The following is a 22,305-nucleotide window of genomic DNA, read 5'->3' on the forward strand; positions in this document are numbered from 1 at the left end:
ACAGAAAGTAACATGCATCCTATCCAGCTACCCTTAGCAAGAGAAGTCCATTCTGTAGGCACAGGTTCTCCAGGGAGGAGTTGAAGACAGTCCATCTCCCCTTTTTCTCCCCTGTGCACATAACCCCTCTCTCACACTGTCTTAGGTGATGCATCAGAAACTCAGCGCTCCTCACTCTCCTCAGGTGCTCCAAGGGCAGGACGATGCCCAGTGCTGCTGAACACTGGGAAGCTCAGTTTCTCCCTTTGCAGCACCCCAAATTCCTGTAATCCCCTCCTGTGAAACCATCCCACACATCCTTGTGCTAAATACATTCAGTGTAAGGTCTGTAACAGCAGTGATCCAGCTGCAGATAATGGTTCTTCAGAAATATCCCACAGGGCAATGCATGTTCCAAGACTGTTTAAACCCTTCTAGAGATATTAGTTGTTTCCTTCCTGATATTTTCAGAAAATTAATCTGAACTATACACAAATAATATTGAAGCTCAGACTTAAAACCAACACAAACAAAGATGAAATGAAGACCTAGAAATTACATGATTTCCAGTGCACTAAAGTGAGATCAGCAAAGCATTACTTTTAAGTAAAATGGTCCGCATACTTTCTGCAATCAGAATAAAAAATAGGCTAATTGAGAATATATTATGTGACAGATGTCTTTTGATGCTTTTCAAAAATATGAGGTTTTTATGGAAAATTTTGCTATGTTCAATTACATTAAGGCAAATTTAATTAATTTTATCCTAAAATAATGTAGTTATTTAATTTTGATACCTTTTCTTAATATAAATTAAGTACTCAGCAATTAATACAATGAAAAATTTAAAAAGCCACAAAAAATATCAGATATTACTACCGAAACACAACACCTTGTTTCAGCAAACAAGGAAGTGACATTTCCCTTCAGTAAAAGAACAAGTTAAACACTATTAACCTGTGCTCCAAATAACTTCACGTGGATGGTTGCCATAGATGAACAAATTGGAAAAGTGCCAAATACCCCTGTCCATTAAAGCTAACAATGCCTGTTTTCAAACGCTCAGTCTGAGGGGCAATTCAGGCTGTTCCCTGAAGAACAACACACAATCTAACAAAACAAAGCATCCCAGAGCATCTACATACCAAGGTGTTATTATTCAGATCCATCTTCCCAGTGAAAGGCCCCCACGTTGTTCCAACCGGAAGCTGCTGCCGGCTCTGAATCTTGCGCTCCCCGTCTTTCTGGACCACCTCCAACTCTCCTGCAAACAAAGGAAACAAGCAGTGTTGAGAGTACTTTCACTCATGCCTTGACAACAACCACCTCTGCCTTTGTGTTGGTTTTATATGTGCAATGTTCTGAGGACCAATATAACGAGAATAAATTATGCTTGTCGGAAAAACAACTGATCTTGTCATCCTGCAAAAGAAAACCAAACCTTTTTCCCTTATAATTATATTCAAATTTGGTTCAGAAAGTCCCATCCCTTTCTTGCATCTTTTCACACACATTAGTTTGAAAGCAATTTTATTGAGAATAGCATTCCATAAGAGTTCTTAAGAAGTGCTGAGGAGAGAGAGAAGTGCTGACAAGAGAGTCCAACAGCAGCCACACCTGGTGCATTAACCTCCTTGATGCACTTTGCTGCACAAGATCACATTTTGAAGCATGCAGCAACTAAAAATTTGAGAAACACAGTATACAGCCATAAAAAAATCACACCTCCAAGATATACTAAAAGCATTTACTGCAATTACAAAAATTATTCTGAACTGAGAGAGATTTTACGGGCAATAACACTTCAGAATTAAACAAAAAATAATTTTGATTATTAGCTTAATAAGACAAAATAAGTAAAAGCAATGGGAAAGCTGTATAATATTTTTTAGTGCATAATGATTTTTAGTGCATGATATATATTTTTTAAACTAAATTTTATTTTTGACTAAAAAGAGAAATTTTTGCATTAGCTCACCTTAACTTTTCTGGATTTTCCAGTAAAGACAAATAACACAATTGATCATTCCCATGGAGGGAAAAATAAGATTCAGTCACCACCTTTCCTGCTTCATATTTTGTCACTTTATTTCAAGATTTAAAAAATAGTCTGGACAGCTCTTCTTTGAAAGCAGTCTCTTCACTAACGGTATTTTTATGAACAAAGGTTTCATTTAAAAATACAGCAATAGTAATATTTAGATACACAATTTCCAACAGTATTTTCTAAACACATTCTGGTTTCACACTTCCACAGGGATACAATGGAACAAGGACAGGCTGATCTGCACTTTGCCTGTTGGATGTTTGACTGCTTTTTTCCATGCTCTTGCACTTCCAAGCTTTGCTCTTCCTAAAGGCAGGCGAAAAATCTGTTGCTCTCAGGTGCAGCAGAGCTCACCTCAACTTTGCTGAAGCCCTGATTTTTCATGATCTGTTTTCCATGACTGCTAAAGCCCCTTGCTCCCTCCCTTTCCATACCAGATGCAACAGTGATTCCTGTCTTTTGCATCAGGATGTCTCAACAACTCCACCCCAAATAAGGATGGTGCTTTTCCACAAACAGAGCAAAGTCCAACTGTGCAAGGAGTCAATTCGTCCCAGATTTAGAACTGGTGTTTGTTGTGAAATGAACCTTGGGCTGAAGGAAGTGAGTAACTCCTCCTGGCTCACAGGCAGCCTCCAGACTTCCCCAAGCTAAACATTTCCCTGGATGCCTGGATTTACATTGCAGTTAGGCTGCAAAGCTTTTCCTTGTCCACAGGGGTAATCTTGACCATCTTCCAAAGAGAAGAGTTGGCTGCAGCTTCCATTTTCAAGCACAGAAATCTAAATTTCACCTCTGAGTGTCGCAGATTACAAAACTATTCTACGTAAAAGCGTGCATCAGATCCTTCCTGCAAACTGGAACAAATCTAGGAAATAGAGCTGTATCGGTTTACAAAAGCTTCTCCGTATGTGGGTGAGCCCTCATCATGACAGAGCTATGACATTTTAAAAGGCAGTATGTGAGCAGGAAAGCTTATGGATTAATTATATCTAATTTACACATGTGACATACATGCATCCAAACAGCAAAAAAAAAAAAAACCCAAACAACCATAAAAGCATTTTTCTTTCTCACAGTCACATTGTTAAAAATTGTATTAGTTTTAAAAATCTCTTTATATGTTAATTATGGAAGAGAGAAATTGCGAAGTAACATGTTTATCACTTAGCCATACTGCAGCATTTTCTCTCTACACAGAGATGAAAGCTGCAGCATTTGCCTGCTTTTACACACTAAAAAACAGCCATGTCTATGGACATGTCACATTTAACTGATACCAGAGGAATCATGAGAATCTTTGAAAACCCTTTTAAAAAATAATTCAGCCTCCCTTTCTGCCACTGACATTTTTCATTTGAAAAGGGTTCAGACACAGTCAAACAGTGACTCCTTATCTGTACCTGTGGATTTACAAGCAGGCCTGTCTTTTAATGGATTAAGAACGACAAACTTAGGGCAGATCAACCAGTGATATCCAAAAAGCTACCAAAGTTTTAAGGTACACATCATTACACATTATATTTTAAATAAAATTAATAATGTGAATCTTACACCTGATAAGAAATTCAGATTTGAGACAAGCATAGGAACAAGCATTGTTTTTTTCCAAATATAATTCTTCCCTTCTGTTGATAATTAAATAAGTTATTATGGATAGAGAATCTCTTATTCTCTTTTGTTACAGTTTCAAGCTGTAGTTCAGGCAATATTCAATATATATGTATATTTTAAAATGTACTGCCTGTGGGGTAACATCATGCTGAATTTTACTGAGTCTGCTGTGTTTCCCCACCCACTCAGAACATCATGAAAGAGGACAAAATTGCAGACGGTAACAAAATATTTTGCCGTAAAACCTTTCTCTTTACTGCAGTTCTCCAAAAAAGATACATTTCTCTCTTGTCACCATGACCAGCAGCCATTTTAATGCTATAGGTGAATGTCAGAGTTGGAAGGACAATCTGCTTTAAATTTTTGGCAAAACGAGACAATCTGGTTATGCTTATACAAGGTGTAGCACATTACAATTTAGTCCTTGGCAACGATATTTTTTTATCTGAAAATCTTTGGTTTTTTAGAGGATTAAAAATTTTTAGAGGATTAAAAAAATTAACACTGCCTGCAACTTTTCTGCATTTATTCACAACATTTTTCTCCTCTGAATTTCCTGTTTGGAGAATGGTACCTCAACTGCAGCACACAGGGGCTCACTCTCCCACTTGATGTAACTGGGGCTGTCCCTGCTCACTGCTGAGTTCCCACAGGGATGTTGGTTTAAATGCCATACCTGTGGCCCTAAGTAATGTGTGACTTCAAGGGTGTTTGCTAAAAATGACTCCCTGTGACTCTTAATTAAAAGTTTTTGAAAAATGTGTCAACAAGACAAGATTTTCCGCTTCAGCCTCAGAGGAAGTTCAGATGTAAATCTGAAGTGCTCTCTACAACTACCATCCCCTGCATAACTGCTCAGAATCTTCACAGATTACATGAGGAGAAGGAAGAGGATCTGAGACTTTACTGCTGTATCACCACTCACAGTAAGAAGTTTAAAGACTCAGCTGGTACTGACTCTTCACACATACTTGGCCATGGAATTTCCAACATGTGGAGAGGAAAAGAAAAGATGAAAAACTGCTGCAGCTTCCTTTAATCCAAGCTCAAACCCAAAGAAAGCATAAAATTCTGTGCCAAACACTGTTAGGCATTTCAAGCCATCAGCAATTGCAACAGACCATCTCAGTACTGAATACCACGTTCCTTCACATAACAGCAAATTATAATAGAACGCCTTCCTACCCCTAGAATAAAAGATGTGATATACTCATAATTTCCACACAAAGTAGAGTAGCAGTTTTACTCTCTTCATCTCAGACTTGTCAGCCTTTCAACTGAAAAGGACAGCAAGAAGTATGACAGAAGCAGCACTAAGAAATGTAAGTAGATGGAAGTGATGCTCTGCTTTTAGTTTTTGTGAGTAAGGAAAAAAAATTACTTAAGAGATATTTAGTGATATTTACTTGCCTTTTCCTTGCTACAGAGCAAGTGTTTTTTGGGTTTTTGTTGTTTTGGGTTTTTTTCTCCCCAGCTTGTTCTTCAAGAACACACTTATTTCCAGCTTGCTGAGTAAGTTTATACAAAATATTTGAGACACATAGTATGGGCTAATCAATTTTGGTAAAAGATAATGCTGTTAGTGCTGTGGGCTGTTTCTCTTATCTTGTTGATGTAGCATACTTTTAAAGTCTGTGATTACTCAAAGACTTATGATAGCTGCACTGTAAAAGAAGCCTCAAGTCATGACTCACTAGTACAGCTATAAAACATCCCATGGCTTTTAAGATATTAGGCCACCTTGGTGGATAGAAAACCAGAACGAAAGGACTCAATTTAGGATTCTTTTCATACATGCATATATTGTTTCAGGCATGTCACACAGGGCTTTCATTAAACAGGAGGCAGAGAGGTCAGTTTAGCTTTGTATTCTTTTACAGCACAATCAGGATAATTTAAAAAAAACCTCCCCACAAAACAGTAGAGTACACAGGAATCCAACAAGAGCTTTTGGCCCTTAACAGGATTTGACCACAGTTTGACTACCAGAAAAATTCAACTACATATAGTATTTCTGAAACAAAATATTACTGGCTTTCATCCATCTACCTACATTCTGTAGTAAGAAAAGAAGGAGTGAATGATGAACAGCTTTGTGGGACATAAGGATAACTACATTCAGAAATAACTGTATCCAGATTCATATGCATTTAACACTTCTAAGCAAGTCACTGATAGCTTTGGGCAGTATTTGTTTTTGTTTTTTGGGGTTTTTTTAAATTGAAAATAGCTTTCTAAGTGGAGTCAGTTCAAAACAATGAGTAAGCTCTCCCTCTGCTATAATTAGAGATTGGTTATTTGACATCATGGGGCTCTACCAATTTCCACAAGCAAATGGCTCCTTCTTTGCATATTTCCAGTCCACAGCCACCTGGCTTCTCTAATGAGTATTTTTGCATGGCAGAGAAATTGTGTATGTTGTAGTTTCAAACAAGGACTGCTCTGAAGTCAGAGCGAGCTAGTTAAACAAACTCTCAGAAGTTCTTAAGTGCTGCCCAGAACACAGTATCTGCCTGCCATCCTATATGCACAGGAAGAATCTGCAATTAATATTTAGCTGGTGATTGCTTCCATTATAACAAACTAATATGTGTACCTCTGCACACAGCAGTTCACTGATAGTGGAGAACTATCCCATTTCCATTTCTGTGATTCTTAATAAGGTAGCTTCAATATTTAGTGTTCATACATTTGTTTGGCAGACATAAACTGCATTATTGAGATACTTCCTGTAAATTCTCCTCCCTCAATTTTCAAGTCTCTGAGACATAGCACACACTAAACTACAGTTTTGAACATAAACTTGAAATACGACATTCTCTATTCAAGTACTCCAGTCAAACCCTGATAAATCAGGCTGGCCATGCAGTGATCTTATCCCTTCTGACTCTTTAATAAATCGAACCTTGTAAGTTCACGCTGTTGGAAGTTGTCACTAAATGAAATTGTGACCTTATCCGATGCGTGAACTTATCCTGCTGACAACTACATTTATTGTACGGATAAGCATAAGGGAAAAAAAAGAGGCTTTCGATAATTGTGATCTTACCCATATGCAACTCTAACAGATGGGATCTTTTTGATGTTCCATTTAATGATTTGTCTATGATGAGCCTCTACTCAGAGAAAAAATAAATGTTCTTCATAGGTAAGTGGGAACTGGTAAGCAGTATGAAAAGTGCACAAAGAGGAGTGGCTGACAGCAGAAAGTCAAAAGCTATTAGCTTAACACAAAGAGCTTTGAATTAGCTGGTAATTGCACTGGGAAAGATAACATAATGGAATGGTAAAAAAGTAACATTCCCTTTCCACAGGGCTCATTCAATAGCCCAAAACCCTGAAACAAGTAACTGTGACTCTGAGGCAGTAACCCAAAATATGCTGTGCTATGGCACTTCACAATGAAGGAATGAATGAATGAATGAAGGAGTGACCAAATCCTCTTCCAGCACTGAGTAGATGCTTCCCTCTGCTATTGTGGAATAATGTTGGCTAACAGACAATTAACAGAATCATAGAATAGTTTTTTGGAATAGGGTTGGAAGGGACCCTTGAAGGTAATCTAGACCTACCTTCCTTCACCATGCAGGGACATCTTCAATTAGATCAGGTCATTCAGAGCCCTGTTCAACCTGACCGTGAATGTTTCTAGGGATGGGACATCTGCCACCTCTCTGGGCAACCTGTTCCAGTGTCTCACCACCTTAAATTTAAAAATCCCTGAAAACAGGAAAGCATCTCCCGTTACTGCATTTGTCAGGGATTTAATACATCACGTTACCTAATCCTCACAGTGGACAGCACTGTGCCCATTCTGCAGTCAGGTGCTGACTCCAGAGCGAGAGGACCTGGGTGGTGTCAGGGTACAGTCTGATGTGCAGCATGACAAATCTGCTGGGGCATACAAAAATTGTAACTGTCTTACTAGAAAGACACATGCATATGAGACAAATTCACACTGAGTACAAGCAGCAGTGGACTAAATTATAGTCAATATTTGAATGAAATTTTATCATTTGCTTTGCTATGAAAACAGCATTCTCAGGAGTCTTGGCAGAACCAGAGGTTATTTAGGTTGTCCACAAGCAAAGGCAAAACTTAATTTTGCTTTCCAAAAGATGAGGCAGGACAGTATTAGGACAAGAAAGATAGAAGGAGGAACAGATTTGGGACTGAAAACTGAGAAAACAGCTCTGAATTGGAGTCACCCTGGAGGGAGGGTTGCTATTCTGCTGCCACTGAGGTGGTGGAGGGCTTCTGAACATAGCATCCTTTTTCTTTTCTGAAATTATTGCCACCCACCAGCAACTCCTTCCTCCAGCCCCGATCCTTCCTGTATACATCCCACTTAAGGAATAGAGTTAACCAAACTTCTTAGCCATGAGAGAAGCAGACACAGGAACAGGCCACAGGTACTTATGGTTCTAACCTACTGATCTCCTTTGCCTTTGCTTAGAAGCAGGTCTAGATAGCAAACACCATGCAGGAGAAGCTGCCACAAGCTGCTTCACGCCTAACTCAGCTGCCTAACGTTGCTGCATCTTGACAATGCTACCACAGGGCAGCTGTGAACTCTAGGTGAGGATGACAAATGAAAAGGCTTCTCTGTTTTCTGTAACAAAAAACTTGCTGCTCCCTACCTTTCTTTAGAGCCCTGAAAGTCACAAGCAGAGTTTCTTTATCTCTTCCACCTGCTGCTAGTACTGCAAATGGCAGAGAGTGCAGGTGCTACTCTTATCTGCAACAGCACTGTCCTACATCAGGCAATAAAGGGAAGGAATGAATATTGTGAAAGTGAGGATAGGGAAAGCCTAGGCACAGATTTTCAGAGAAAAAAAGACCACAGAAGGATGGGGGGAGGAGGGAGAGGGGGCAGAAATAAATTTAAGAAACAAAGCAAGAGAGAGAAGTCTAGAGAAACAGCCATTTGAAGAGCCAGGCTGGGTCTGATCTAGACACAAAGACAGCACCTGGAAAAAGAGGATCATAAGATATTCAATAAAATTAGGGGATGTGGAAAACTTGCCAGAGTGAGAGAACAAACATCTACCCCCAAATCTGAAACACAAGAGAAGTGCATGAATTTCCAGTTAGAATTAGAATGCAAACACTACTATTCTTTTTTAGCCAAGGCATCTGTGTTATTATAGTGCTTAATTTGTAAGCTAAACCACTAAAATAAAATATACCTATTCTAATATCTCATTGCTCAGCTGAATCCTGGCTAAACTGAAAAACTGAAGAAATGCACCCAGTGATGTGGTTTCACCTCACACTCAAACCCATTCTCTACAACCAAGTAGCCAGATCACCATGTACACCATAAAACTTTTGACAGAAATTTCATTACTGGTTATTTAGTTTACACCAGGCTCCAGCTATGCCCACATCACTGACTGGTTGATATGATCTAGGGTACAGGTACAAAAACTGCTTCAGACTTACTACTGAAATGCAGAGCTAACTTCATTGATGCAAAAGTGCACTATGTCTTGCAGCACAAGCATAGTTTTCAGACACTATAGTTTCAAAAGAAGTGACTCTCACTTCAAATTCAAAAATTCTCTATTTTTAGATTCATTTGAGATTTCTAGTGCTCTGTTTGTATGCAGTTACTTACACAAAATAAATACAAAAGAAAAAAGTTACCTTCTTATAGTACTGCACTCCTGTAATCTACAGAATTTAGTAGGAATACAGGATCACATCCCAGATTAGAAAAGCATAGACCTATGGCAGTGAACACAATCTGCACCAATTTTAAATGACAATACAACTTCTACATTTGGGGAGAACTGGAAGGGAGAGCAATTAATTGAATACATATTAATAGCACATAAATTGAGCAGCTACTAAAGAAATGGAAAAGGCAAACTAAGTAATAATTTTTGTCACATATGTCATCAAAATAATTTTTAAGGTTTAAGATTAACTAAAAGTACTGTTTTTTCCCTGAAAGTCACGAAGAAGGGAGTACCTGATGAACACGGTTACTAGAATTTGATTTGCTTTTTAGATTTTTACACAGCTCTATAGACTTTTCCTTTATTTGGACTGCTTCACTGAACTTACAGAAACACACTCAAATTAAAAAAAAAAAAAAAAGAGACAGAAGTTGAAAGAAAAATATATTTACTTAAGATATGTTAACAATGCCAAAGGTTTGTTCACTTGCTTCAGAGTCAAGTTCTACATAATATAGCAAATACTGTGTTTATATCAGCATCTACTCTACAGACAGAGGCAAAATAAATCCAGCCATCATGACAAAATCCTGATCCTGAAATGAAACAAGAAGAAAAGATCTTTAGTTTTCAAGTCTACTAACTGCAAGGACAATTTACCCCTCTAACTCCCCATCTCATAAAAGAAGAAAATTTGTTTGTTTGTTTGTTTGTTTTCTCAGTAGTTTTCCATCTTTGCATAGTCCAAGAGGTTTGTTACTGCCTCCATGTGTTGAGGTAAACCTGGTGTAGAAATACTTGCAAAAATACAGAAAAAAAAATGCCCAAAGACAATCAGTGTAGCTAAAGAGCCCTCCCTGCAGTTCTCTATTGTGAGAGGAATGCTGTAAACTGCATTCTCACATGGACAGTCCATGGTGGCAAAGGTGACTCCCAGTTATACTGTAACACTGCACAGACCCCTAGGCTGAGCAGGTTCCTCATCCCAGCTACTCGCAGTGTGCACAGCTTTGCTCCTTTCTCTCCATCACAAATACACAATACTGAAATGCCAGACTTGGCAAGAGCAGGCTGACAATATTACTGAAGAAGGTTTTCTTGATAAGATCATCATCTGTTTCTGGATACTCCTGGGTATGCTCCCTTCTCAGCAGAGGAACAGTAGCCCCTGATAAATGTCCCTTTGTGTGCAGATTCTCCTCGATATATGCAAAACCATTTCAGTTCTGAGTCTGTCTGCTTTTTCTTTGCTTCATATAGATGAAATACACTTAGAGGTTTATGAAGCACTGTATGTAAAACAATAGAAAGTGGGCACAAGTGAAAATACAGCTTATGTAACTCCGACTGAAGTATTTTCTGAAATAGATGCTATTCTGCATGGGAGAAAATGAAACATTTCACCATCACCTAAATCTTTCCCTAGGACTTTTTGGAATCCTTTTAGCTGGAAGATGCTCTTTTTTTTTTAAACAGTGTTATTTACACAAGCATATATGATATTTATATAACATAAACCATAGACAGTTGCATGATTACCCAACATTGCTGGATTTCCTTTTTCCTTGGAAAAAATGAAAAATCTCAATGCAGCTTGTTGCCAGCGAATGTAAAAAGCTACTGAAGTTAACTTAGTATGAAGACTGATGTATTAATATTTATGTAATGAAATATATTACATGAGCAAAAATGTTTTGAAAAGTATTGTTTTTAACTCTAAAAGCAAAGCAATGAGATCATCTGTGACCATATCTGTGGCGTCTTCTCAGTTTACAGAACTTATGCTTAGAGATAGAAGGATCTATTTTCATCTCTCATTTGTGTAACAGCAGATAAGTTACTTGCTTTCTATCAGATATGCATATTCAGAGCTATGAACCCACAGCTTAGACACCAATATCTAGCTAAAAGTATGTGAGCCAAACTCTCCAAATGTCTTGCAAAAGAAGCAGATGCTTTAAAATGATTTTCCTATTTCCTTTCAATGTTTCCAACAAAATTGTGATAGTACAAAGAAAAAGACAAAAACCTCAACAAAGACTCAAATTTATCAGTATTTAGTGTAACCATCCAAAAGATCTAGTTATTGTTGAGATTAGGAAAGTGAGAGGGAGACGGGGACAAAGAGAGATTGAATGCTATGCTCCACTGCATGCATGCAATATATAGTCACATCCATTATAAATACAATTTATATGAAAAGCAACATTATTATAAATAGATATAAATGTAGTGTAACTATAATGTACAGTATCAAGATTCACATTAATAATTCCTTTGCACTTGCTGAGGATGGCTGTGCCTAACAGACACACGGCTCTGCACCGCTCCGGCACTCATGAGTTATGTGCTTATCTACATCTTCTGTGATCAAGTACCAGCAGTGACCAACCAACACAGCTTTTTAACAAGGTGCCAGACAGGAACTGACTGCTGGGTTTGGACGTGGACCAGAGTGCCCTTCAGTGCCTCAGCCTGGACTATCACACTGCTTTCACATGCACCTACATCTTAGCATAGCCGAGACTTTGAAGCCGATATAAAGAGTGATGCTCACTTATACAGCAGACTTGTAACTTTGAGTGAAATAAACCCTTGAACAGAGATTGAGCACAAGTCCTGTGCACTGCCTAAATCCTACTCTGGGGCTTACATAAGACTTAAGTAGAATACTGGTCTTGAGGCAGCCTTCTGTACAGGAATGATCTTGACCTTCATATGAGTAAGTCTCAAGGACATCATGTGTGTAAAGCATATCCCAAACCGCTCTGCCTTAGCCCCCTCCCTTTTACAAGGGCAGGCTTTGAACACCCCACTGCTGCCTGGACAGATGCAGTGACTGGGGAGCCTGAGGAAGAGCCCTGGCTGGCACAGGTTCTGTGGCAGTAGGGGGTAGATAGACTGACTTTCTTCTGAAGAATGACCTCTTGAGACTGACTCCTCACAGCTTAGACTTCACCTCTGCAAACCATGACTGAGAACAAGTCCACATACTTCATGGCCTAACTAGAAACTTCAGCCTAAATAAGAAACTCAGGGTCTCAGAGGAAGTCAGGGCTAGTGACAGGAGGCCTAACTTTCCCTGACAGTTGCAATCACTGCTTCTGGAAACACAATACTTAAAATTAACTCATTATTTTGAAGAAGTAGGAAAGTATTTCTGGCAAAGCATAATCACGAAACAGGCAGTGTCAACAGTGATCTAAAGAATTATAATTCAAAATATATCTAGGCTATAGAATTATTTTTATTGAAGCCTTAAAACTGCCCCTATATTATGATGTTTTAAAAATACTAATGTCAATGTTTAACAGCTTCTTATTATTCTGCAATGGTAAGAATGTAAGAAGCATAGCCTATTATTAAATATGTAGAGTTAAAAAGGATAAGTATGTATGAAATGATCATATTGAAAAAGATGCAGTTTGGAATCTTTATTCCCCTGATAATAAAATCAGCACTTTACAAAATCATACGTAATAGCACAAAAATTCTCCTAAAAATAACAGCTTCTCTCTACCTCCCCATTAAAAAAATCACATGCATCAATGCAAAGAGAAAATTTCTATTTTAACTGTGACAATTCCTTTGATGTACATAAATACTTTTCAACTTAACAATTCCTTTTTGATAGGCCCAGACAATTTGCTGTAAAATGAATCTTGGAGAAAGACAGTTTGATTCTACCAGTTTTTTTCCCCATATGTTTTCATCGCAATTAACAAAGTACATTAACAGGACATACAATGCATTAGCGTAAAAGGATAGAATATCTAGACAAAAAAAAATCCTACTTTTACATAACCAGTGTTGCAGTTAGTGGTTTAAATACTCTAGCCTTTCAGCATCAGAAAAAGATGAGCTTCCTTGCAGGAGCTGGGACCACTGCTTTTTATATGCCAGTACCTCTCCATAAAAGCCAGCTTCCTACGCATCTCCTGTCCCCTGGACACTGCTTCCTTCAAAGCTGAACTGCCTCTTGCCCCCCCCGCTGCCCTCTGTGGCCTCAGCATCCTCCCCAGAGCTGGGTCATACCCAAGCTCCCAGTGACTGCCTCCAACAATGTCCAGAAGCAAATGTCAGAAAAGACATGAGCAGGGAGGTACATATGCTCTCCCTCACACACTGATGTATAATTTTCTGTCTTTCCCCTATTAATCACAATCATCTGCCAGTCAAGCCTAAACTGAAACGAGAAAATTTCAAGTTACAGCAGAAGCATTAAGATCATAATGAAATAAGAGAAAATTCCATGTTTGTAAACTTCATACTGATTTAAAGAGAAAAAACATGAAAGTATTGGAGGAATAGTACTGTACCTGGAAGAAAATTGCATACTATGCTCTATACAAGTTTTACATTTTTTCACAATTTTTGTAAACATTTGTAGCTATGTTAGAATTCTAAATCAATAGGATGATTTCAAACAAAAAAAATCTTTATGGCTGGGTTGTAACATTAGCACCTTAACTTACCCATATGTGAGAATATATGTATAAATAAACCCACACAGCTTAAAAAGATTTCCATTGTGCCAAATATAGCCATGATACATTTTGGTACTTTCTATTTGCTTATGCTGTCTTCTCCTCTTGACAACCAATAAAAAATACTGGAAACTACTTTCTTAAACGAGAGACAGATATTCAAAAGCCAGTACTGAAGAAACTCCTATAAACAAGTAGCTCAAGCCTTTGCAAGTACTTTCTCATGCATATCATAATAACAGTTCCAAGAAACCGTCAAATAAAGAAGCGGCACAAAGTTTCAGAGAAGGCCAGTCTTGCAGCAAACATTTTAGTTATAATCTTTGAAAGATCTGGGCTTGGTAAATTGGATCTAAGCCTACCTCCTAAGGGACATCCAATATCACTCCTAATCTCTCTGTAACTCTGGAAGTAATAATAATTCCTTTCTCCCACCTTTTATTGACCTGTCTTTAAATAGCATGCAATCCAGAGTGGGGACTGCAACTGTGTTTGCATATATAGACATACATATAAAAAATGTAAAACAGATACACAGATATACATGATAGATAGACAGACAGATAGATATTCATTCATCTACAAAGTATTGTATCTAGGACAAAAGGATCTGTGTCAGTAGAAACAAAACAGCTTCTACATGATACTGTAATCCAAAAGGCAAAAAAATAACATATCTTGGAGTTCTGAAAGGAATGCCCTTTTCAAATATTCTACATCTTTTTTGTCTCTGGCAAGTAGGCTTGCGAGTGGAGGTTGATTATGTTTCTGATACGTACTCCATATCACCTTTTGGAGCAGTTAAACAAAGCTCAGACCCTACACTCTCTGAATAACAGGAAAAGACAACCAAGAGAGAAAGAGTGGTTTCAAATATCGTACTTGATGTTTGAGGTCTTTGCTTTAATTTCATTTTGCAATTTATTTAAATTCAAATATGGCATGCTTTCACTCTTGAAATTATTATAATCAACAAATTTAGGTAGGTGAGAAAATATTTATTTATCTATTGCTTTTTATCTCTTAGATACACTCAAAAAATAGAAAACCCTTTGAAATGCTGAGTACAGTTGTTCCAAAATATTGTAGGTTACACAAGAAAGCAAACCATTCACTCTCTCTTTACTTGCCTACCAAAGTACACAGAGAACACCTTTTCTAATTTTTTGTCATCTTCCTGGAAATATTTAGAGCAATTAAAATAATTTCCATATGAGTGCCAGCTGACTCTTCAGTGCCATTCCAGGACAAACGAGTCATCTGTTTTTACATTCTTAGATCCAAAGAGTTTTATAATCATGCATCATTCTTTGACTTTTTTCACAAACACCCATTTAAGCAACTCCTGACAACTAAACATTTCCACTGTATGCAATAAAACTGCTGTTCCTCCTTGTCATGCACAAATGCAATAAAACCTGCAACAGCAAATCAATGTCTACACTTTTGAATGATTCTAATTGTGGCAGGAAAAAGAAGGCAAATCAACATGAAGACTGCAAGTAGAAGCTTGAGGTTTGTCAGTCCATTCCAGTGGCTGTTTACATTTTGCACTTTTCACAGAGTACTTAGAACAAAATAATTCTGTTTGAAAGCTACAACAGAGAGCACACGACTACCATATCAACAGTACACTTCAGTATCCAGAAAGCTTTAAGTATTCTAAGGGAGAAACAGAGGCATCACATCTCACCTGTCCTACACCACAAGAGCTTGGTATAAATAGTGTAGAATTTAAAAGCACTACACAATAAAGATACCAGTGTCTGACAAAACCATTATTTCACTGAGAGGTATGATACTTCCTTCCGAAAGGCAATAAAAAGTAAATTCTACACTGCGCTGTACATAAAGAACAGTTAAAATGAAAAATTTGTTGTATGACAACCCATGTTGTTAACAATATAGGCAGATCAAGATAAGTGGGTGGATTTGGATCATCATCAGAAGACACAAGGCCATATTTGCCAGTCTATTCTGTCATGTTTCCTGAATTCATGATCCTAGGAGTGCAATAACTTTTTATGACATGATGGAGAAGTTACATTTTATACATGCTCCAAATACCCAGGCAAGATAAATGAATTAAACTCAGCAAACATATTGTATTTTTAAAATGTTACTGGGCAATATAGCATATGGATAATTCTGAAGTCTAAAGCATATAAATCATCATAAAATAGCAATGAAAAGCACACTATGATTGCCAGATGACTTACATCAAATTAATCCCTACGTTTGTAAACCAAAGCAGTAGGAAAATATAAGAAATATTAAAAAATTATTGTAAAGAGATTGTTTGTTAAGTCAATAGGGAGCACAGCACCAAAACCACACACAATATTTCTGGAACTGATGATAGACTTGAAATCCCATCCTCTTCCTAAAATGGCTCATCCCATTAAAAAGGCTATACCATTTTAGAAGCAATGGTTATTTACATTTCCCATCAAAGATTCTTACTCCAGTCACAAGTAGATTAAAAAATTGCAAAGAAAAATTTTTGAGAAAAATATGGTAAAGTTGTCATAAGATGCCTCAGTTAAAAAAACAAAAACCTTTATTATTTGAACAATTATTAATTTCTTTGATGCAATTGCATTTATCTTTAGTCACTGAAAATGTATACAATATTGTACATCCAAACCTATGCTTTAACAATATGCTAATTATACAGTTCAGATGATCTGGAAAGAAATCCATTTTGCACTGATGATATAAGGGAGTGACAGTACAATTTACATTAAGAAATGTTTTCTCATTTTTCTCAAAAATTGGTTTGCACTCAGCCGGAGAAATCTAAATTCGACCAAGAGGCATCCCTCCCTGCTTCTCCATGGTTACAAAATAACATGACAATCTGAATGACGGAAAAGATGCACATAAGAATGGGTTACAAAACCTCCTCTGGACATAGGTACAGAGGCAGTGAATGTTTTCTTTTGTAATCTGATTAAACAGACGATTATTGTATAGAACAATGTTGCAATGCTAGTAGCAGACAATTCTCAGTGACATTACTTCAAACATTTTGAATTAGGTCTTCCAAATTGTCTAAATTATCCCCCATGGCAGCTGGCCATTCCACATTCCTGACTTTATGGGAAGAATTCTAACTGGAGAGGCTAACATAAAGGTTCCTCTTTTGCCTAGAGCTTTGTTCACACACACCTGTCTTCACTCCAAGTTTGACAGTCCTGTACTGTGGTGTACTTTTGGCACATATTTTCCTGCCACTTTAATACCAACCTGTATAGGCAGAGCTTGAAAGAGAGTGATTGGTTCATTGTGATTTTCCTTTTAGTTTTCAAGGGATACAGACTACATTAACTAGGAGATGGCACAGTGAAAATCCCAATTCCTGGCACACTGCTCTTCATCAGCCACAGACATCTAAGCACACGGAATTGGAGGGCTAAAAACAGTCTTGATTTATTCATTTGATTCAGAGCTATCTTGCCAGATATATTATGAAAAAACCCATACCCATAATTTATCCTCAGACTGATACATTTCATTACACTGTGGATTCATGGGGAAACACAAAAAAATGAGTTTCACAACTTTTTGGGACCATGTAACTTTACAAATACAGCTGCACCAATGCCGGAATCTAGTAATGTTTTATTTAATATTAAAAGTAAACCAATGAATTACAAGGATAAATTAAGGCAGTATAATGATGAGCCATAGATTAGACTAATTAGTATTTTCTTAAAGACAGAGCATAAAAGAGTCTGGCATTCAGAACTGCAGATCCACAAATTTTCAAGATTATCAGCAATAGCAGACAGAACAGAAAAACGATCAACAACGATAGGCGATTAAAGAAAAAGATTACAGACTATCACACCAACCACTTTTTTATTCAATAAAGGATGTTTATTTAAATCATTCTGAGTCAAACTATAACATATTTCCATCAGACAAAACCTGGCATTTTAGAACATTTCTTCAGGTGAACATTTCTTCTTTAGAACACCATCTTCAATTAACCATTTCCTGGCTTTTATTTGTATGATACACATACTTCTCACAGGGAGGAAGAGAACTTGAATGCCAAATTAAAACCAGCATTATTAGAAGACTTAACAGTAAGTATGAAGACAGAAGCATGTAAGCCTGAGGATAAAATAAATCCATCACAACTCCAAAAAATAAAAATGAGGTTAATCTGAAATCTATGAAAATTATTATCAAGGTTTTAGTTGACCCCAGCAGGTTTCTGCAGTTAGGCCCTGCATGTTCAACATGATGGTTCAGTGTAATTTTGTACATTCTAAAGAATGTTCACCCCACCATCAGTTCAGCCCCCCCTCAGCAGTTTATGCACTTCCACTGAAAACCAAAGTGTCTGAAATGACTCTCTGCAGTTACTTCTTTCTTTGCACAAATCTTTTGAAAGATATTTTTGAATATTCAAAAGCAAGTTTTTCAGTTACTGTTCTTCTTTAGGAAAAAAAAAAAGCCATGACGAATGTGAAACTGCAGTGATTTTCTCTGGAATATGTTAGGATGATAAATTGTGGACTCTGGAAAAAAAGAACATAGAGAAAATGAATGGAAGTTTCAAACACATATAAAAATTCACTACACTAGAATATTTCAACGTTACAAAAATAAATTTTTAGAAACTATATTTTGATTTTCAGATCACTGAAATTACTTCATAACTACCAAATGTTTGTTCAAATTAGGATACTAGTGTAGCTTTTTAAATAAAATTTTCAGGAGGAAAGTGCTTGTGGTTTTTGTGCAGAAAAAATGGTTGGTTCATTTTCATTTTCTCCAGGAGTTCAGGATGCCAACAGCTTAAAAGCTACTGACAGCTTAACAGCTCTTTCATTCTTACTCCATTCCACACAACTTGAAAGCCACCCTTTAGAAAACAACTAATTTGATCAGTATTTTTCAACCTAAACACTTCACTGTTTCAGACTGCATAGGAGGAAAAACAGTATGATAAACTGAGACTCAGTATATCATGTCCCTGTTCACTTTCCTGGCATTATCTGCTTGAAGCTAAGAGAACTCATAACCTTCCAGTTGCTTTATCATACAGCTTCTAATGATACAAAGCATGTATAAGACAAAGGTAACTACCCACAGTTGTCCTTGTCCCTTTGTCCCACTCTTTTGTTTTGTTTTTACAGAAGAGAATTGTAAAATGTTTGAAGGAGTAGAAGTGATATTTTTTAAAAATCTCCATTTATAATGAAGTGCAATGTTAAAGGTGATAGGAATTTTAGAGACAGCACAAACATCTGAAGTGCCCTGTTGCAGCAACTGCACTGTGATTCAGGCGTTTGACATCACATACCTGAAAGCCTCCAGCATCGGCTTTTGAAGGCTTGGCTCTTCTCTTGCACCAGGTCTGTGAAACAGAAGAAGGGAAAAAGATGAATTCCCATCTGTAAGAAGGCCACATTACCTGTATTAAATCCCACAATGCCGACACTGTGCATAAACATACAAATGATTACCTGATTCATGTTGTCCAGTTCCAGAAATGTAGGCTGCAGTTGCTGTGCCATTTTCTACCTAATACCTCTCCTTTTGGCATTTCTGCTGCACTACTGGCAACCCACAACAGAAGAGTATCTGATGTTTTCATCAAGTGAAATTCCCATTCCACCTTTTATCTCATGACTGTTGGGCTCTGCACAAGTAATAATACAAAATATCTCTCATGTGCAAATGATTTACAATAACATAATCAATAATGCACTTCCTGTGACCCACTCTACCATGCAAGAAAGTAGCAATCGATGTGTGGAAATATTTTAAAAGAAGAAATTACAACAAATTCCAGTCATCATGGTTTTAGTATGATTGCTTTCCCCTCCTTTCACATATGTTTACACAGCAGTTACACCAAGACCATTCAGGAGTTCATTTATTCACCTACCAAAAGGCATTGCTAATAACAGAACATTTTCTAGGGTTCTGCCCAAGGGCTCTGGGGTTTAAACTGCTGTGTTGGCCTTTGCTCACCAATGGAGAAATGTTGCTACCAATTATTTTATCTCACCCACCCTGCATGGCTCTTGTACATAATGATATTTTTGAGGCTTTAAATCTCTTTGCTAAAGGCACTAAATGCAGATGTGTGCTGGGCTTGAGGCTTATAACTTGTAGAAGGGAATACAGAGGCTGACTAAATGAATGCTGGTCAAAGGACTGAGTCAAATCCCTCTGAATTCACAATCTAAAGCACACTAATGGACAGAAATTAAATGTATGGAACTTGCTAACCTACAATAGCACGTTCACATATCCAAACAAACCATAAGTTTTCCATAGTAAGTGATTTTCGTTCTCCTGTGCTGCACACATTAATTAGAGAAAATAATTAAGTTGTAAATTAGCTTATCTACTTGGAAGACAATTGGGAGAAGATGGGCCAGAAGTGTGGCAAGGAGAAGGGTTATATGGGCTATTTACCCCTGCCCCAGCTTCATATTTTGTATTATATATGAATAAAAGTGTAGGAGGAAAAAAAAGGAGCAACTTATTGGGGGTCCCAGTGTCCTTTTCCCTCCTTGTCCCTGCGAGCCTGTGAGTGGACAAAAGTGTGTGCACACAGGCAATGCAAGAGTAAAAGTTGTGTGTGTCTCCACTTCCTCCAGGGATTCCTTATCTTTTCACCTTTTCTAATGTTTTGTGTTCTATCAACCTAACACATCTCTGATTATCAAACCTCCTTAGCATTACAAGTACAAAACTTTTCTTTACACAATAAACCAAAAATTTCATTCCCACTACAGAAAGCATCAATCCATTTTCACAAGGGTCTTTTGGTTTTCTTGTTCCTTCTTATTCATCTAAGTCTCACTTCCTCAGACCTTTCTCTTGGTTTCTGCAGTAACTGAAAACCCTAAAATTAAGTGTTATTCTAATTACCCAAACAGTACCATGGACCTTGCATTCAGTACATCAACATACTGCATACTGCATGGAAATCCAATATAAATTCTTTTTTTGATCTTGTTTTTGTTCCTTTCATCCAATGTATTATAATTTCATGCTGTAATATGTAGGTAAAATGGAATTCAGCAATCATGACCACTTGACAGCAAATAGATCAAAAAGTTCTAATAAAACTGTATCCAGCTCAAGTAGCAACAAACATCATGACTGGCTCATCTCAAAATCAAATAACAAATACATGTTTAACTTCTCAACGTATCCTTTCAAAGTTCTCTATGTGGATTATTTTATGTTTTTCTTAAGTTCACCTTCCCTTTTACAGTAATCCTTTCTATTTACATTTGCATGACTTCTGTCTCAAAGACATTTGCGATTCCTTCCAACTTTTTCATTCATATGCACTTTATCCCAGTCTTCCACATGTCCTTCTATTCTGGCAACATCCAATTTGCTTATCAGTAACACTTTGAATAAACTGTAGTTTAGAAAATGTTATGTTATATATATATGTGTGTGTGTGTTATATGTTATATACAGCACCAGACCACATTTTGACTGTCTGGCATCACACATGGCCAAGCATTTAAATTGGATTCATCTGTAAAATACAGCTTTGTGTACCAGTTCATCAATATTTGACTGAAATCTAAAGGTTCTAAATAACATTCTAAATAGATATTTCTTAATTTTCCATATTTTTAATATTCACTCATTAACTTCATAGTGATCTCAGAAAACAAAACATTTTTGCAAGATTTTTATTCTCCCTTCCTTTCATCTTTTCATCATAAAAGTGTCCTTTGCACAGTCTGTAGCCGTTGTACACTTTTTACACACTACTGAAAACAAGTAATTTTGGTGCCAAATCAAATAATTTTTGTAAAACACACTAAAGAAACCTTCATATGAAAAGCAAGAAATGTTTTTTACGAAGAGCCCATATTTTTTGTATTCTTGGGACAAATAGTGAAGCAAATTCTACTTTTAAGTTGCCATTTTGTGTTGGACCCCCAAACAAGTGAGGAGTCTTTTCAAAAGATTAGCATAAGGATTCTGAAAGCTCACAATTCTAAGCAGATATTGTTCCCAGCTATCCTGGTAAGAATGTGTGGTAGATTGACCAGATCCAGGTCAGATTGTCCCACAGATGACTTTTTTTTTTTTTTTTTTTTTTCCTATCTTAAGCACATGAAATAAATAACATCACCAAACTAAACCAAGCAAAATACTGATCAAATGCATTACTCTGTGTAGGCCTATCTGTCCATGCAAAGGTGCAAAAGTACCTCTCACCTCCTGGTGACATCTTCTTTCCTCTTCTCATGTAGCTATGCACTAGTATGCTAAGCCAATGTTATTCTGATACCCGCTCTATTGTATTACAAATTTTGGGTTGTCTGCCAAAGCCTCAAATCATATTTAAGGCCAGTGAATTGTCACAAGTGTGAGAGTTACTTAAATTTAGTCCCTATTTCTGTAACATTCTGGTAACAGGAACCAAATATCCTCAAGAAACGTTTTAAATCAAGAAATGTACCAGAGTGAGAGTATGGGGCTGCTACAC

General features: G+C 37.1%; 1 protein-coding gene and 1 long non-coding RNA gene across 3 annotated transcripts in view; both read right to left on the reverse strand.

Annotated features, from left to right (window-relative positions):
- The window catches only part of ZFPM2 (zinc finger protein, FOG family member 2), a 308,395-nt gene that overhangs the window by 160,132 nt on the left and 125,958 nt on the right, over window positions 1–22,305 (reverse strand). For both annotated transcript variants that reach the window (XM_063389408.1, XM_063389399.1), the window contains one exon: window positions 1,125–1,243. In XM_063389408.1, coding sequence (XP_063245478.1) covers window positions 1,125–1,243 — 119 coding nt within the window. The remainder of the gene's footprint in view (window positions 1–1,124; window positions 1,244–22,305) is intronic.
- Window positions 18,266–19,451, reverse strand: LOC134546564 (uncharacterized). The gene is made up of 3 exons (XR_010079200.1): window positions 19,295–19,451; window positions 19,132–19,185; window positions 18,266–18,343 (listed from the first exon to the last, which is right to left on the reverse strand). It is a non-coding gene; the product is annotated as an uncharacterized LOC134546564 (long non-coding RNA).

Source organism: Prinia subflava, chromosome 1 (assembly GCF_021018805.1).
Source record: "Prinia subflava isolate CZ2003 ecotype Zambia chromosome 1, Cam_Psub_1.2, whole genome shotgun sequence".
NCBI lineage: Eukaryota > Metazoa > Chordata > Aves > Passeriformes > Cisticolidae > Prinia > Prinia subflava.